Below are 18,507 nucleotides of genomic sequence, written 5' to 3' on the forward strand. Positions count from 1 at the left end.
TTCTGTTAGGTCCATACCATTTCTGTCCTTTATCGAGCTCATCTTTGCATGAAATGTTCCCTTAGTATCTCTAATTTTCTTGAAGAGATCTCTAGTCTTTCCCATTCTGTTGTTTTCCTCTATTTCTTTGCATTGATTGCTGAAGAAGGCTTTCTTATCTGTTCTTGCTATTCTCTGGAACTCTGCATTCAGATGCTTATATCTTTCCTTTTCTTCTTTGCTTTTCGCCTCTCTTCTTTTCACAGCTATTTGTAAGGCCTCCCCAGACAGCCATTTTGCTTTTTTTGCATTTCTTTTCCATGGGGATGGTTTTGATCCCTGTCTCCTGTACAATGTCACGAACCTCATTCCATAGTTCATCAGGCACTCTATCTATGAGATCTAGGCCCTTAAATCTATTTCTCACTTCCACTGTATAATCATAAGGGATTTGATTTAGGTCATACCTGAATGATCTAGTGGTTTTCCCTACTTTCTTCAATTTAAGTCTGAATTTGGTAATAAGGAGTTCATGATCAGAGCCACAGTCAGCTCCTGGTCTTGTTTTTGTTGACTGTATAGAGCTTCTCCATTTTTGGCTGCAAAGAATATAATCAATCTGATTTCGGTGTTGACCATCTGGTGATGTCCATGTGTAGAGTCTTCTCTTGCATTGTTGGAAGAGGGTGTTTGCTATGACCAGTGCATTTTCTTGGCAAAACTCTATTAGTCTTTGCCCTGCTTCGTTCTGCATTCCAAGGCCAAATTTGCCTGTTACTCCAGGTGTTTCTGGACTTCCTACTTTTGCGTTCCAGTCCCCTATAATGAAAAGGACATCCTTTTTGGGTGTTAGTTCTAAAAGGTCTTCATAGAACCGTTTAACTTCAGCTTCTTCAGCATTACTGGTTGGGGCATAGACTTGGATTACTGTGATATTGAATGGTTTGCCTTGGAAACGAACAGAGATCATTCTGTCGTTTTTGAGATTGCATCCAAGTACTGCATTTCAGACTCTTTTGTTAACTATGATGGCTACTCCACTTCTTCTGAGTGATTCCTGCCCACAGTAGTAGATATAATGGTCATCTGAGTTAAATTCACCCATTCCAATCCATTTTAGTTCACTGATTCCTAGAATGTCGACGTTCACTCTTGCCATATCTTGTTTGACCACTTCCAATTTGCCTTGATTCATGGACGTGACATTCCAGGTTCCTATGAAATAGATGGGGAAACAGTGGAAACAGTGTCAGACTTTATTTTTTGGGGCTCCAAAATCACTGCAGATGGTGACTGCAGCCATGAAATTAAAAGACGCTTACTCCTTGGAAGAAAAGTTATGACCAACCTAGATAACATATTTAAAAGCAGAGATATTACTTTGCCGACTAAGGTCCGTCTAGTCAAGGCTATGGTTTTTCCAGTAGTCATGTATGGATGTGAGGGTTGGACTGTGAAGAAAGCTGAGCGCCAAAGAATTGATGCTTTTGAACTGTGGTGATGGAGAAGAATCTTGAGAGTCCCTTGGACTGCAAGGAGATCCAACCAGTCCATTCTGAAGGAGATCAACCCTGGGATTTCTTTGGAAGGAATGATGCTAAAGCTGAAACTCCAGTACTTTGGCCACCTCATGCAAAGAGTTGACTCATTGGAAAAGACTCTGATGCTGGGAGGGATTGGGGGCAGGAGGAGAAGGGGAGGACAGAGGATGAGATGGCTGGATGGCATCACTGACTCGATGGACGTGAATCTGAGTGAACTCCGGGAGTTGGTGATGGACAGGGAGGCCTGGCGTGCTGCGATTCATGGGGTCGCAAAGAGTTGGACACGACTGAGCGACTGAACTGAACTGAATTGATGCATTATTGCTCTTTACAGCATCGGACCTTGCTTCTATCACCAGTCACATCCACAGCTGGGTATTGTTTTTGCTTTGGCTCCATCTCTTCATTCTTTCTGGAGTTATTTCTCCACTGCTCTCCAGTAGCATGTTGGGCACCTACTGACTTGGGGAGTTCCTCTTTCAGTATCCTATCATTTTGCCTTTTCATACTGTTCATGGGGTTTTCATGGCAAGAATACTGAAGTGGTTTGCCATTCCCTTCTCCAGTGGACCACATTCTGTCAGACCTCTCCACCATGACCCGCCCGTCTTGGGTTGCCCCGTGGCCATGGCTTACTTTCATTGAGTTAGACAGGGCTGTGGTCCTACTGTGATTAGACTGACTAGTTTTCTGAGAGTATGGTCTCAGTGTGTCTGCCCTCTGATGCCCTCTTGCAACACCTACCATCTTACTTGGGTTTCTCTTAACTTGGGCGTGGGGTATCTCTTCATGGCTGCTCCAGCAAAGTGCAGCCACTTCTCCTCACTGCCGCCTTTCCTTACCTTCAACGTGGGATAGCTCCTCTAGGCCCTCCTGCGCCCGCGCAGCTATCGTTCCTTGGACATGGAGTTTCTCTTCCCAGCCTCCGCCCCTGACCTCGGATGAGGGGTAGCTCCTCTTGGCCGTTCCTGCGCCGTCGCAGCCTGGCACTCTCGGCCGCTGCCCCTGACCTTGGACGTGGGGTAGCTCCTCTCGCCTGCGCTTATTCAGGCAAATATCTGATGATGTCATCACTGTGGCCCCGGTAGAACTTCTGCCGGTGCTCGCGTGGGCTGTACACCACGCCGACGCCCGCTACGAAGTACACGATCTCCGTGGCCACCGTGTAGTAGAGGTTGTTGCGGCACTGATGGCCCCGGTAGCTCTACACCCACTCGAACCGCAGGTGGCAGCTCCGGGCTCTCCTGGCCGCCATGTCGGGGCACCCAGCCAGCCACGCCACTCTGCTCGGGTCTTAACGGACACTAAACAGAGATAAATTAGTCAATCTGTCTGTGGTCTTACTCTACTAAGTGCCAAAGCCCAGATTCTGTCCCCAAGCTCGCAGAGCCCACCTGCTAGGCTGGACTGCCAAGGTGCCTGAAGCCCCATGGGGGTGCAGGAAGCTGCCCAGTTGCTGGACAACCAAAGATAAGGTTGTTTCAGGCATAAAATGAACAAAATGTCATCTCACATTGTTTTCCTTCATGTTCCACTGGGACCGCTCTTTGAAAGGGTACTGATGATCTTCCAAGGCCATACCCAGTGGCACCACTCCAGCCATGCTGGTTTCCCGCACCTGCAGCTCGCATCTTGACCTTGATCTTCCAGCTTCAGGACCTTCCCTTAACTGCAACACTCCTCCCCTTAGCTCCCATCAGTCACCCATCAGCTTATCATCTAGAAGAGGCCTTTGACCACCCAAAGCAGCCACAAGGACTACCCTACCTTAATTCCCCAACCACAGGGGTCATGAGTTCCCTGACATTCTGCTAATTTACTGTTTGCTGGCTGGGTCCTCCCAGACCAGTTTGAATTCTAATCTTCAAATACCAGTCACAGAGATTTCTGATTCAGGCCAGTTGAGACAGATTTTCTGTCACCTTGGACTGAAGGACTGAGGATGCCCTGAGAGATGGCCGGTTCTGTGGCAGCGAGACTCTCAGCACTCTCCCCTTCCCCCACTTCCAGGCTCACATGGGAGCCACCCAAGGCAGGTGACATGAAACCCCATAAATCACAAAGTCAAGGCCTGCAGGAATGCGGAAGAATCATTCTGGCAAATGGCTTGTAGATTATTTTTACATTTGTTGTCCAATTAAAGGAAATAACAGAACGATGGGCGTCCTGGCGGTCGAAGTCCTAACTGGTGCTCCGTCCCCTTGATTCTCCCCACTACAAACAGACACAGGAAGGCGGCTACGTTTGTTTTCTTTTTTTAATGAAACTAGAGCGCTGCTTACAAAACCCTTCCTGAGCCCTCGGCCCAGCCCCTTCACAGTTCCCTTGGCTCAGCCTCTCTCCAACTCACAGGAACTGGAACACGGTGGGTGTGGAACAGCCATCAGCTCCATCAACTCCTTGAAGAGAGGCCCTGGGGCCGATGCTGAGCCCTCAGAGGGTGATGGATGAGGGTGGTCCATGCCACTGCGGCTCGCAGGCCACCACCGGGACCAGAGTGAAATGATGCGAATGTCCCACCCCATACACCCCCCACCCCCCAGTAGTCTCTTCTCCCCTGCCCCCCACCCCCACCCCTAATGCTATCCCTCTACTGAGACAAGGCCCCACTCTGGTCTGGTGAGCTGCCGCCTACAGGCTGTAGAATTTGAGGCTCCGGTCCATTCCTGTGGAAGCAATGAACTTGGCGTGGTGTCCGAAGGCCACCCCCGTGGTCAGGCCACTGTGCTCTGTGGAAAGACAAGACAACGGTGAGGAGGCTTTTCTTCCTTGGGGTAGCGTCGACCCCTACGACATGCTCCCCACCTGTCCCTGTGACCTGGAAACCTCCCATGGCCTGGAAACCCCCAAGGCCAGAACTCTACACGGCACTGAGCTCCAGAGCCTCCCTAGGGCTGGCCCGCAGCAGGCACTGTGTGTGGCTGGGCTGAGTGAACACAGGAACACCAGTCCTCCGCCACCTAAGCTTTCGAGGGCAGCTACAAATTGGCTCTGCTCGGCTCAGTCCAAGTCTGAGAACTGACAGGAAGCTGGACTTGTTGGTATTTAGTTCCGAGTCCCTGTGTGTAACTGGAACAGTCTTATCAGCCTGTCCTAGCTCACACAGAAAGCTGGGCTCCTGGCCCAGGGCAGGGCTGGGTCAGGGGCAGAAGACGCCAGGCAACCCTCCCCGCTGGGCTCAGGTAGTTCATGGACATCAGGGCAAATTCCCACAATCACAGCCGGCCCACCAGCTCCCCACTCTAAAGCTGCCCTGTGCTTCCAGCCCGCCACTCCACTGACTCTGCTCCAAATCAAGGCACCAGGGCCCAGGGAAGGTGAAAACCCATGGGCCACACCATCAGGTCTGGCCACCTCTGGGACACACAGTGAGTACAATCTGGGGTGGGAGAAGGTGCTTGTGCCCCGCCCACCACCCGCTAATGAGAACAAGAACTTCATTAACAAAGATGGCAGCAGCTGCCATTCCTTCAGTTCCTGAAGGTGCAAGAGGCATCCTGTCCCCATGCAGGCCACCTCCAGGGCACTAGCCGGCACAGTATGCAAAGCAGTGTCAATACGCCCATTTAAAGATGAAGTAACTACAGCTCCAAAAGGGAAAGTCATGTACCAGAGGCCACACTACTATTAGGAGGTGCCAACTTTGTTGAGGTGGTATTTGCATATAATGTATACACATTCTCCTATACACTCTAAGTCATCTCTAAATAACTTGTAATTCCTAACACAGCACAAATTCTATGCAAATACTTTTAAATCTAGTGTAAATGCTACATGAATAGCTGCCAGTGTGCGGGCAATTCGAGTTTTGCTTTTTGGAACTTTCTGGATTTTTTCCGCCCACAAATATTTTTGATCCACAGTTGGTAGAGTCTGTGGAGAATCAACTGTACTATTATTTTCCAGAGAAGTTAAGTAGCTTGCCCAGTGTCACAAAGCTTCGAGTGGCAGAGCTAGCTTTTAAAGTCAGGCAGTCTGACTCCTGAGTTCCTTGTCTTAGCCACTAAACTCTATTGCCTCAGAGAGTGACTAAAAGCGGCCTTGGCAAATGCACGCCTGCCACTAGAAACCCCTAACCCAGTGAAATTTTCCCCACTTTCTTCTGGGCCAGAGCACCCAGAGACCTCAGGGTCTTAGGGCAAGCCTCTACCTGTAAAGTGAAGAATCTCCGTCCACTGTTTACAGATGTAGATCTGGACGTCGGTGCCGCCAAGGGCCAGGTAAGTACCGCTCTGGTCAAAGATCAGTGACTTCACCTGCCAAAATCAGGAAAGAAGTCATATGAAAGGAAGCAGAAACTGTGGGCAATTCGGGGAAAACAGAGGCAGTTTAGAGTAATTCATCGACAAATGAGAAGGAGGGGTGACAGAGAAAGAGGTGTACCTCAAAGTTGTTATCCAGTTGCAATGTCTTAAAGTTCTTAAGTTTGCGCAGATCCCAGAGTTTAACAGAGGAGTCATCGGCCGCTGTAGCCAGGTAGTAGCCGTTCTCCGAGAAGGCAATGCTGGTGATGGGGCCCGAGTGGCCAGGGAAGTTGGCCACATTGGTGCGCTCCTGTGGTTGGGGAGCAGGGAGTAAAATGTCACCCACTGGTCATGAGGGAGAAAATGGAGCTCAGACAACTCCACTCCTGAGATGTCCTCCACCCTCAGGGAGGACAACCAGCAGGAAGAGCAAGGGTGGACACCCAGCCTGGGACCCCAGTACTGTGTCACACACACAGTACTGTGTCACACGCACAGCCCGTCTCCTCACTCTTGGGACACCCCCGGGGCCAGGTGCCATAAGCACTTCATCACACCACACAGGGACAAGAGCTCCAACCCTGGGCTGCAGACGGGGACAGCCATGTCCTACCTTCAAGTCCCAGATCTTGATCTGAGAGTCCATGGTTCCTGTTCCAAAAATGAGTCCATCAGGGTGGAACTGCGCACAGGTGAGAGCTGTGGGGGGGAGACAGACAGACGGTCAGAGCCCACCCTCAAGATACTAAGCACAGCAAAGGTAGGTTCCTCGCTGTTCCTCATGCTCCCTGGGCCAGCACTATGCCCAGCACCCAGCAAGCACTGGCAGCATGTATTTTTTAGAACAAATGAGCAACAACTAAATAAAACATTAAACAATATACAGCGACTAAAGAGCCCAACACTTAGGAGACAACTTACAGCAACCAGAGGTCTCATCGGTCACCTTGGTGAGCACACGTCCTGTCTGGATGTCAGAGAAGGCCCAGTACTGAAAAAAAAGAGACAACAGAGCCGGTAAGACAGTGGGTCCCCAGGTTCTGATGGCCCCTCAGGAAGGCAGGGACCCTGGTCGGGCAGACCTTGGCAAGGCCATCCCCTCTCTGTAGAGAGGAAATACTCTCTCCTGGTTCTGGGGACCCAGCTGGGTAAGATGTTTCCTCCTCCCAGGATGCCTGAGTATGGGGACCAAGAGCCTGGCTGGGACGATACCTGGTCATCAGAGGAGCTCAGGAGATAGTCACCAGTGGCGTGGAGGCTGAGGCCTGTCACAGCGCTCTCGTGGGCACGAACAACCTGTACGCAAGAGGCATTCGGAACCGACCAAATCCTGATAGTAGCATCGGGGGAGGCAGAAAACACCAGCTCCTAAAAGGAGAGCAAAGAAGCAGATTATCAGAGACAGAAGAGATGGACCACAGTCATCTTGTAAAAGCGGGCTGGGGACGGCCACAGCCCTGCTGGGCCTGGAACCTTCTATCCCCACAACAACGCTTGAGTGGGCCAAAGGGTAAACACTATTAGGATGGGAAATTAAACAGCATTTGGCCAAGTGGAGGAGGTCCTGCCATCTAGTGGTAAAAAGTATTAGTGAACCAGAGGGAAACTCCATCCCTTTCCCAGGACCAGAGAGATACACCTAGCGCAGTTCAGGAACTGAGTGTTTAATTCCATTTTATTTAAACAGCCCCATGTAGTTAATGGCTCCTGTCCTAGGGCAGCACAAGTCCAATCTGAGGCAGGCCTGGAAGGGGCTGTGAAGGCATTTCCTAAGCGTCCCACACAAGTTAATTCTCAGAGAAACTGGTGACAGAGAGAACTCACATAGTGTCACCAACCTATTATTTTGGTTAGTTAGGACATTAAAACCTGTAAGGTAAAACCAACTACCATCTTCCATCAACACAACTGCATAAGAGAAATAACATACTAACATGCTCAGCATCAAGTTTCCATCCCCCCGCCTGGAAGACTGTGGGAATCTGGACCTATCCATCCCCCTCAGACACATGGGGCAGAATTTTATTGAACTCTGTGCACTGCAGTTTGTATTTTAAAATAGTGTAGAGATTCTGCCTTCCCTAACATAAAACTTTTCAATATGCTTTTCAAACTATATGTTTCCTTTCTTCCCTGGTTTGAAGGCCACTGTTTCAAGAGTTCTGACAGTCGTGGGCAATCCCATGACCCCAAACCTGGCCCTGAACCTCCAGTGCTGAAGAGCTGGCACTCTCAGGCCCATGTCACTTCACCAAGGAGGCAACAGGGGCGGGGGCCTGGTTCTGGGACCTCACACTATGGCAACAGGGCTCAGAAATGAGGGCTGAGGGCGCTAGGGGAGCGCTTACCTGGGAAGGGTGAAAAACCACACTGGTAACCTTCTTGGTATGGCCTTTGAGGGTGGCCAAAATCTGCTCAGAACTCTTGTCGAAGACGACAACATTCTTATCCGCCCCACCTGGAGGGGACCAAAATGAGATCCAAAAATGAGTCAGGCCCCCAGGCCCCTCTGCCAAAGGTTCTTTTGTCCCCAGACCCACAGAGAGGACAGGAGTGGGCATCCTCCTTGCTGTCCTCCTCCCACACTCTCCCACCCCCATCTTGGCTTGCTGGGCTGGGCCCACTCTTACCAGTGAGGATCTTGTTGGTGTCAGAGGGGCAGAGGTCCAGGGCAAGGATCCCGGGAATGCTAGCACTGTGCAGCCCCTGTGCAGAAAAAGCCACATCAAACCCAGTCACGGCTGAATCAAAGCAGGCCACAAAGCCACTCAATGGCTCCGGCCCTGGCCCCAGCCCCAGCCCTGGGGAACAAGAGTGACTTCTGTTCCTCGTCCACTGTGCTTGGCTTTCTGCCCGGATGCAGCAACTCCCATCAGTGACGATGGGGAAGGCCACAGCCGGTTAGGAGGAGAAACCCTGACAACTCAGCAGCCAAGGTGGAAAACAGAGGGGGCCAGAGGCCTTGGACAATGCTTCATGCTGGCCTGTCCCACCCTGGAAATAGCCTGGAGGACCCTGTCTCCCGAGCCTGTGGGACCGAGCCACTCACCACATGTGATGCCACCTGCCGGTATTTGCTGAGCTCTTCTGGCTTCACCAGCTCCTCAGGCACAGTCTTCCCTCTCTGAGAAAAAGAAAAATCCCCCAAGAAATTAGTGGGTGCAGGAATTAATTGGCCATCTCCTCTCCTCCTAAGGGAACCACCAGCTCCTCCAGGTCAGCTCTGGGCCCTGGCCCTGGGAGGACTCACCTTCTTCCGCTCCGTGGTGAGCACGGTGGCCTTGTCCTGAAGCTGGGGGAGAGAGGAGAATAAGATCAATGTGAGAAAAATTAATTTGCCAGAAAAAAGCACAGTGAATGCTCGCCACATCTACGTTTTCACAAGCCATCACCAAGAACTCATCATCTGCCAGGCTCTGTGCTAAAGGCTTCCATGCAATATCTCTTTTCACTTTCACTCCAACCTTATGAGGTGGGTGTTGATGACTTTGTTTCTCAGAGGAGGAAACTGAGCCCCAGAGCAGGTGCAGTCACTTGCTCAGGGCCACAGAGGCAATAGCTAGCAGGGCTCCCAGACCACGCCTGTGCCATTACAGTGGAAGCTGAGATGCTGACAAGCTGCATGGCCTGGAAAAGACACAAACTATCAACTGGTACTAAGGAGGATCCCCAAGTCACAGAGCACAGGACACAGAATCAGGGGCCAGCTCTGCCTCTTGTGAGCTGTGCCTTTGACTCTGAATCTACAGATTCTTCATCTATAAAATCAAAGTGATAATTCCTGTCCTATCTCCTTCAGAAAAGAAAAAATGAAAACATGTAACGAAATGCTTTAATATCTACAAAGAACCCTAATAAGAGCAACAAATTGTACTTAATTAAAATCTTTAAAATTCCCACAAGTTCATACAGTAGGTACTATCATCCTCACTTTAGCAGCAAGGGAAATTAGACATAGGATTAGTTAAGTCAGCCCAAGGTCACAAGGCTGATAACTGGGGACATCAAAACACAAAGCCAGGCAGCCCGGTTGAGTGTGTGCTCTGTACGACTCCACTCCATCTCTAAATGGATGCGGTTTTTACTCATATTGGACTCCAGGCAAAAGGGAGAGTCTAACAGCTTTCCCACCAAGCGAGAGCATGACGTACCTTCTGAATAATCTCAGGAGTCATTCCCACCAGTTCGCCCAAATCCATTGGCTCGCCTGCACCCTGAAGAGAACAAGGAGGAAGGTGAGAGAAGCATGGACTGCCAGAGGAGCACAGAATGCCCTCCTCCTCCCTTGCAGAGGAGGCCGATGGGCCACCACGCACACTCCACTGCTGGCGGGGCTGAGGGGACACTCACCACAACACTTGGCTGGGAGCTTGGCACAGCCTGGGGCACAATGAGACCGGCCTGAGGTTTCAGGGTCGCCAGAGCTGAGAGAGAAGACAATGTTAGGAATGGGCTATTGCACAACAGGCCTGCCCCAGAGTGGAGCCCAGAGTGGGGGATGGCAGGCCGGAGGCTATACCTTCTCGGGCAGCAGTGACTTCCTTGGTGAGACGCGCAATGACACGGCAGGCGGCATCGTGCTGGTACAGAGCGTGGGACAGCTCCTGGCGGGTGGTCTGCAGCTGCTGGCGCAGGGTGAAGCTGTGGAGCATGACCGCATCCTGGGAGAGGGAGATGCCACAGTGAGGGGGCGGGGAGGTGTAGGGAGCGCCCAGCAGAGGAGTCAGCCCTTGATAAGAGAACGCTCTTATCCTAGGCCAACCCTGCAGCCTAGACCAGTATCAGTGACCCAAGCAAGGTCTGAGTGACCCTGAACTCGCAAGCAGATGCTCCTAAGCTCCTCACCGTGCCAAACCCTGGGCACACAGACAGGAACGGCTCTTCCCACCCATCTTCTCTAATTTACCGGCACATCTCCAGCCTCATGCCGTCACCTCACCAGAAAGGAATAAAAACACTACAGCTGCTGTTTATTGACTGCTCTCATTGTGTCAGGCACTGAGCCAGGCAGTCCTCAAGATGCAGTCCTTGACTCATTCATATTTAGAGCACCTACTGTGAACCTGGTTCTCACTGCTGGGGCTCTAATGAGTAAAACAAGTCCCTGACACCATGAAGCTTATACTCTAATTTTACTGAGTCTCTGTAAACCCTGAGACAGGTACTAATCCATGCAATATGGTCAGGAAAAGCAGCACTTGGATACCTGCCAAGGGACGTGGCAAGCGGGCAACGGAGCAAAGGGTGGAGCCCAGATCTGTGTGACATTAAGAACCGGGCTCCTCCTCTGCTCTCACCCTCCCCTCAAAACAGAAAATACGGCTCCATCCCTCCCATCCCCACCCATGTCCTAGTCCAGTGATCCCTTCTTTTCAAGTTGTGAAAATATAAATTCTCTTCAGGGACTCACCCACTCATCCTGCAAGGCTTTCAGAATGGCTGGGATGCTGGTGGCTGAGGGAGGCTTGGGCCGGATTGGGTGAGCAACTGCCAAGAGAGACAAAGTGGGTGTGAAAACCCATGACCTAGGGCATGCTGGCCCTCCCACATTCTTTCTTTCCCCTTCAGCACTAACAGACTACCGTTTCCTCCCCCAACTCCCACATGCTATGCACCCGCCACCCTTCCCACCTTCCCAGGCTTTAGGCTAGGACAGCCTGGACTGAGGCTGGCCAGCAGGCACCTTTGATATCAATGAGCTGCTCCTCGGACAGAGGCTGGTTGTTGATGGGATCTGTGCCGTTCTCTGCAATATACTTCTCAATGAGCCGCCGCTCATACACATGATTAGAGACAGGGGACACACAGGGGTGTTCTGGCACTTCATTGGAGACTGCAGAGAAAAGGCAGGTGGTGAGCCTGGGGTGGTGACAGGGACCCTGGGCCAAGGGGACGCTTCACCTTCGGCTGGCCTCCACAAGACCTTGCCTCCCTACACTCAGCTAACAGGAATCAAGACATGACACCAAGCCAGTTTTGGACTGTACCCACAATGCTTTCCAGCCACTTAACTAGCTTCTCCATCAGTCTCTGACAGTTAGGTAGTCAACAAATAATTGCTGCACAGCTACTAAATGCTAGGCACCTAGGGAGCAGTCAATAATTCCTGCCCATCTCATTTCTGAAAAACGCTTAGGCACCCATTATATAGCAGGACAAGAAGATACACACAAAGCCATTCAAGTCTCAGACTAGGACCTAGATGGATTCTCAGACACATTACAAACCGATGTGACAAGTGCTATGATAACAAAGTATTTACATGGTGTTTACTAGGCGCCAAGCTCCACTGTAAACACTTTCCATTGATGAAATCATCCTCACCACTCCCCAACAGAAGTATCCATTTACACCCCTGAGGATTGGGACTGTAGCTGCTCTCTGACTTCCAGTACAATGCAGGTGCTTGGCAAATGCTCAGGAAACATCTAACAGACAAGCTGATGGATACTGAAAAGACCTTCCTCAGGACTGAAACAATGAATGTGAAAATACTCTGCACACTGTCATTTCTCTAACGCTTAAGGACTCTTTTTCTAGTCACATTTCCCTTCACTCTTTCTCTCCTTTATTTTGGGTTTATGGGGAGGTTCTGAGAAGAGTCAAGAGCTTGAGAAGTTAGGAAGCCAAGAGAGAAAAGAATGAGAAACTAATAACCTGATGAGCAACCACTCTCCTCAATAACATATCCAAAAGACAGGACAAAGCATTTGAAAAAAGCATGGATTCAGGATCAGAGAAACTGGCTTCGTCACACAGCTCTGCCACTAACTAGCTGTACTGTTTTACAAAAGCCACATTTCTCCTTGAACCTTACATCCTTATCTGTAAAACCGGATCTTTATTTCTGCTTTGGAGAATTGCTGTGGGGACAGAACGACTCTGCAGTTTTGCAAGCACGCTGTAAACCAACAGAGGCTTTTCCAAATGTGCAGCTGTTTTCATCAGCCCTACAGGGTGAGGCTGGTCTGGCTCCCAGGCCTGTCACCGCCTCCAACTCACTGTGCGATCTTCGCAAACTGCAGAAGCGCTGCCTACCCAAGCGGGGCCTCAGACAACACATCCAGTGCCAAGGCCATTATTTTTGCAGTTGGGGAAACTGAGGACCGCATCCCGGAGCCAGATCACAAAGCCAGCTGGAGGCGGATCCTGCAGAAGCCCTCTGGCTTCCTGCTTCCTACAGAGAGCTCTTTCCCCTGCACCACCAGCTCCCCGCTATCCAAGCCTCATATCCACTGCGCAAACGAGGTGGGCTGCCTCTGTGCAGCCTGGGAGAATGCACTGGAGACGTTATGTAAACTATGAAGCGCTGCGCAAACTGACCTCACGCTGGAGGAGGAAGACCCCCCCGGGCTGACAGGCCGCCGCCCTGCCTCCCCGGAGCCCCGTTTTTCAGGTCCAGCCCCGACCCCGGCGCCGCAGAGGCGCGCAGATCCTCACGCTCGGCTCTCCGGCCTCCAGCGCCCCGCGAGCGGCCGCAGCCGATACTCACTAGAGCAGATCAGAGACATGGCGCCCTCGCTGCACTCCGAGGCTCCTCACACTGGGCTCCGGGATCAGCTACTGGGCCCCCGCGGGACACTTCCAGTTCCCTCGCTGCTTCCAGACGCTCCGCTGCGAGCGGGGAGCTGCCCCGCGGAGCGATGCTTGCGAATGGCTTCACGTGGGACTGTGGCCAGTCGCGCGCCTCAGCCTCCAGAATTTAACGGAAACTGTCCTTTCCCATAATGCAATCAGGCAGGAAAGGGCGCGCCAGGAAATACTCGGCTATTTCCGGGCCCTCTCGGCTAGTTTCGTAAAGCTCCAATGGCTGGGAGAGGAGATTCGAAACTACATTTCCCTTAATGCACTGGGACCTTAAAACCAATCAGTTTAGCTGCACTCTTGAGCCAGGGGCGGTGGAACGACTGTCTTGCAAATATTGGAGTATATGAGAATTTTTTTTATTTTTAATGCTATTAGTCTTTTATTTCGTGAGCATGGTATACTTTGATTTACTTGAAGTGAAGTGAAGTCGCTCAGTCGTGTCCGACTCTTTGCAACCCCATGGACTGTAGTCTATCAGGCTCCTCAGTGCACGGAATTTTCCAGGCAGGAGTACTGGAGTGGGTTGCCATTTCCTTCTCCAGGGGATCTTCCCAACCGAGGGATCGAACCCGGGTCTCCCTGTCTGCAGGCAGACATTTTACCGTCTGAGCCACCAGGGAAGCGGTCTTCTGTAATATTTTTTCAGTATAGTTTTATGTTATTGTCCATAATGGTTTTGCATATTTTATGTCTATTTTTCAGTACTCCATAATTTTTTATTCTATTCTCAAATTTTTAATTTATTTTTAATTGGAGGATAGTTGCTTTACAATGTTATGTTGGTTTCTGTAAGAATTTCTTAAGGAACTTTTAAAAATGTAATTTTCTGGGGTCTAATTTAGAGAGTCTGCATTTTCAGTTCGTGCCCCATGTGTTTCTCTGGCAAGTGTTTCTCAGAGGGTTAGCTTTGGAAGACCCAGTGAAGACGAAGATACACATGGGTAGAGAAGCTAACACTGGCTAAGAAACTCTTCTGGTCTTGCCCCTACTACCAATTTGCTCTGTGATTTTGGGCAAGTCATCTGCTTCTTGGACACACTGGCCTTTCAAGCCCTCAAACTTATCCACTCTGGTTCCAGATCCTTCACCTGAAACACTTTCCTCAATCCCTGCCCTTCTCCCCACCCCTCCCATCCTTTCCAAAGTAAATCCAATCTCACCCTAAATAGCACTTCCTCTGGAGTCTCTTTTCTTGACCCCTGACTGAATTTTAGTCCCCACAGCACCCTGCAATTTTCCTCTGAGTCCCTCTGGGATAGCTATAATAATTTATTTCGAAGAACTTATTATTTATTTTTGGTTGCGCTGGGTCTTCACTGATGTGAGAGGGCTTTCTCTAGTTGCAGTAAGCAGGGGTTACTCTTTGTTATGGTGTGTGGACTCTCATTACAGTGGCTTCCCTAGTTGCAGAGCGCAGACTTAGTTGCCCCTCGGCAGGTGGGATCTTCAGGAACCCAGGATTAAACCTGTGTCCCTGGCATTGGCAGGTGGATTCTTAACCAATGGACCACCAGGGAAGTCCCGCTATAATCATTTAATTATGTACAAGTATCTGTTTGCTGTCTGGGTTCTCTGGCAGATTGTAAAGTCTATAATGGCAGGAACCATGATTGTTCTGGTCACTGCTGTTTCTCAGGGTCTAGCACAGTGCCTGATACATAGCAGGAATATTGTAACTATTGTTGATTGAATGACAGGCTGCCTGACAAGCCAGGCATCTTAAGTATCTGTATGTGGTAGGAAATAAAATCGATGTGTTTAGAGAGGAACTTGAACCAGAGGTGGTTAGACTTGATTGGATCAACAGCAGATAAGCTATAGCATCATAACCACATTTCCAGCAGATTCCTCTGGAAGACATTTATTGGATGGGTTGCAGAGGGAGGCAGCAAGACCCAATCATTCACTTTTTGGATAAATCTTTATGCTAAGTGACTTTAGTTGTGACTGACTCTGTATGACCCTATGGACTGACTATAGCCTGCCGGGCTCCTCTGTCCATGGGATTCTCCAGGCAAGAATACTGGAGTGGGTTGCCATGCCCTCCTCCAGGGGTTCTTCCCAACCCAGGCATTGAACCTGCATCTTTTACCTCTCCTGTATTGGTAGGCAGGTTCCTTACCACTAGCACCACCTGGGAAGTCCAGTCTTTATTGAGTACCCACTCTGTGCCAGTCAGACATTATACTTGACATTGGGGATAGCACTCTGAGCAAAATCAGAGGTGTCCCCATGAAAGTGAAAGTCACTCACTCATGTCTGACTCTATGTGACCCAATGGACTTGTACCATACATGGAATTCTCCAGGCCAGAATACTGGAGTGGGTAGCCATTAACTTCTCCAGGGGATCTTCCCAACCCAGGGATCGAACCCAGGTCTCCCTCATTGCAGGCAGATTCTTTATCAGCTGAGCCACCAGGGAAGCCCATGTCCCTATGGTAGGGAGCTTACAGCTGTGACAGAACTATGGAGGAAAACAGGGAGTTGTTTCCAGGCTTTTGAGTTTCAAAAGCCAGGCCCTCATGAAATAGAAAGGATTCAGGGCAACTAATTTTGGAGTAACTATTAGAGGTGAGAATTTGATCTCAGTTTCCTCCTTGCTCCCCCAGTCTCAATCTCTGCACAAAGGAGATAAAGATTACTTAAGGTTGGGAAGCAAAGAGGTGGAAGGAATGCCTACAAGGTAACTGTCAGTGGGTTCTTGAGATTGGAACTCTATGCCCTGCTCCCCTAGGCCAAGACTGCTGCTGCTACTTGAGAAGGAAGGGTACACACAGGTCAATAACCCAGAAGCTCCATTTCCCAGGTTGATTAAGTTACAACCTTGTGGACAACTGACAGAGGATTAAGCAGGACAGTGCACCTCAAACAACTAAGGAATAGGTGGATTCTCCCCCTTCACCCTGTTAATTTTCCAAAAGGTTTATCCAGACCGTGAAACAAGGGTGGGAAGAGCCTTGAACTGTCTAAGAGTGTCCCTCCACTCAGATAGAAAAGAGAGTTGAAAAGAAGTCTTGGGACTTCCCTGGTGGTCCAGTGGCTAGGACACTGTGGATGCAGGGGGTCCAGATTTGACCCCTGGTTGGGAAACTAGATTGCCCATGTTGCAATTAAAGATCCTGCATGCCACAATGAAGACAGAAGATCCCAAGTGCTACAATTAAGACCCAGTGGAACCAAATAAATTAAATTTTTTTTTTAAAGAAAGAAGAACGGTGGACTTCTCTGGTGGCTCAGTGGTAAAGAATCTGCCTGCCAATGCAGCAGATATGGACTTGATCCCTGGTCTGGGAAGATCCCACAGGCCACGGAGCAACTAAGCCGATGTGCCACAACTACTGAACCTGTGCTTTAGAACCTGGGAACCAAAACTACTGAGCTCACATGCCCAGCTGAGCCTCAGTGCCCCAGAGTCTGTGCCCCACAACAAGAGAAGCCACTGCAGTGAGGAGCAGTGCTCCCCCTCTCCACTCACCGCAACTAGAGAAAAGCCTGGGTAGCAGCGAAGACCCAGCACAGCCAAAAACAGATATAAATAAATGAACTTTAAAAACCTGATTTTTCATAAGGGGAAACATAGTTACATTTCCTGCACAGGAAATTCCATGACATGAGATTGATAATCCTACGAATCAGAAATGATCTCACAAGCAAATGTGAAGTTGCAACTGTTAGAAAGGCTGGGAGGTGTGACCAAGGATGCTACCAGAGTTTGTTCTGGAAGAAAGAGATCCTTAGCCAAAGCAGAGGGTCCAGGGGAAAATGAATGTGTCTGATGGAAAGAAGCAATTTGACATGGGGACAGACGGGTTGCTACTCATGTGTAGTCTGTGTACAACAAGGAATGTCACTTACCATCCAGTCCTACAAGGAAGGATTAAGCCATTAGCCACTACAGTCACTGCCCTAAGTACTCCTTGAAAGGAGTTCAGGACAAAGAACAGGATGAGGCACACTGTGCTTTGGAAACATGCACAAAACAGGCCCTTAGATAGTTAACTATAAAAAGAAAATTTTCTATGAACCTCAATTCTTCTGTCCTCCTATACATAGAAAAGCACTAAAATCACAAACAGCTACCTGTTCCTCATGACTAGTAGTAACCTACTGAGATGTATGTGAGATTGTACATACTCTTTGGCCAAAATCACAGGCACACTGGCCTCTCTCCCTCCCTCTCAGCAGCAGTTCCTCAGAGCTATCAGAGAGGCTGTCTCTCAGGCTATAGTCCTCAGTAAGATAAGGCACAGAACTCAATTCACAGGTCCTATGTCGTGCACTTGTTTTCAGTTGACAGTTGGTGACCATACGGACAGGGACCCAGAGCAGACTTCCCTCCTTTGCCTGAACTCTAGGATGATCCAGAGCCCTGGTACCACCAAGAGCTCCTTGTGTCCATCCACCTCCTTGGTGTGTCCCAGTGAAATTAGATGAGTCTCTCTTAAACTCCAGATCTCCCATCTCGGTTGACAATCCTGAGTTTTATTCACAGGTTGTTAAATTCCTTGGTATGAGAAGTGAGTTATCCTTGAACTTAGGTTCAAGAAGAGATGCCTGTATTTCCCGTACTGAGAGACACTGGGGGAATCTTTCTCAGTTGAAGCACACTGAGGAGGGCTTCCCTGGTGCTACAGTGGGTAAGAATCTGTCTGCCAGTGCAGGGGACACGGGTTCAGTCCCTGGTCCAGGAAGATCCCACATGCTTCAGAGCAACAAAGCCCATGGGCCACAACAAAGTTCATGGGCTGTAGCTACTGAAGCTCCTGTGCCCAGAGCCCATGCTCTGTAAGAGAAGCTACCACAATGGGAAGCCTGCGCACCACAATGAAGAGTGGGCCCCGCTTGCTGCAACTAGAGGAAGCCTGTGAGCAGCAGCAAAGACCCAGTGCAGCCAAAAATAATAAATAAATAAATACAATTATATTTTAAAAAGAAAGACATTGTGGAGGTTTGGACTGGGTGATTAGGTTGAAAGCTGACAGCTTCATAAACTCTAACAGAAAGTGAAAGTGTTAGTTGCTCAGACATGCCCGACTCTTTACAACCCCATGAACTGTAGTCTGCCAGGCTCTTCTGTCCGTGGAATTCTCCAGGCAAGAATACTGAAGTGGGTTGCCATTCCCTTCTCCAGGGGATCTTCCCAACCCAGGA

General features: G+C 49.8%; 1 protein-coding gene across 1 annotated transcript; it reads right to left on the bottom strand.

The window, feature by feature from the left end:
* PRPF19 (pre-mRNA processing factor 19) lies at positions 3,763-13,520 on the bottom strand. Its single transcript, XM_018043487.1, has 16 exons — positions 13,260-13,520; positions 11,451-11,600; positions 11,178-11,254; positions 10,287-10,428; positions 10,118-10,191; positions 9,919-9,981; positions 9,018-9,059; positions 8,817-8,891; positions 8,398-8,473; positions 8,116-8,225; positions 6,980-7,135; positions 6,689-6,758; positions 6,381-6,466; positions 5,907-6,077; positions 5,674-5,779; positions 3,763-4,252 (listed from the first exon to the last, which is right to left on the bottom strand). The coding sequence occupies exons 1-16, from the start codon at positions 13,276-13,278 to the stop codon at positions 4,155-4,157; spliced, it is 1,515 nt and encodes a 504-aa protein (XP_017898976.1). The 5' UTR covers positions 13,279-13,520; the 3' UTR covers positions 3,763-4,154.

This window comes from Capra hircus, chromosome 29 (genome assembly GCF_001704415.2).
Source record: "Capra hircus breed San Clemente chromosome 29, ASM170441v1, whole genome shotgun sequence".
Lineage (NCBI taxonomy): Eukaryota > Metazoa > Chordata > Mammalia > Artiodactyla > Bovidae > Capra > Capra hircus.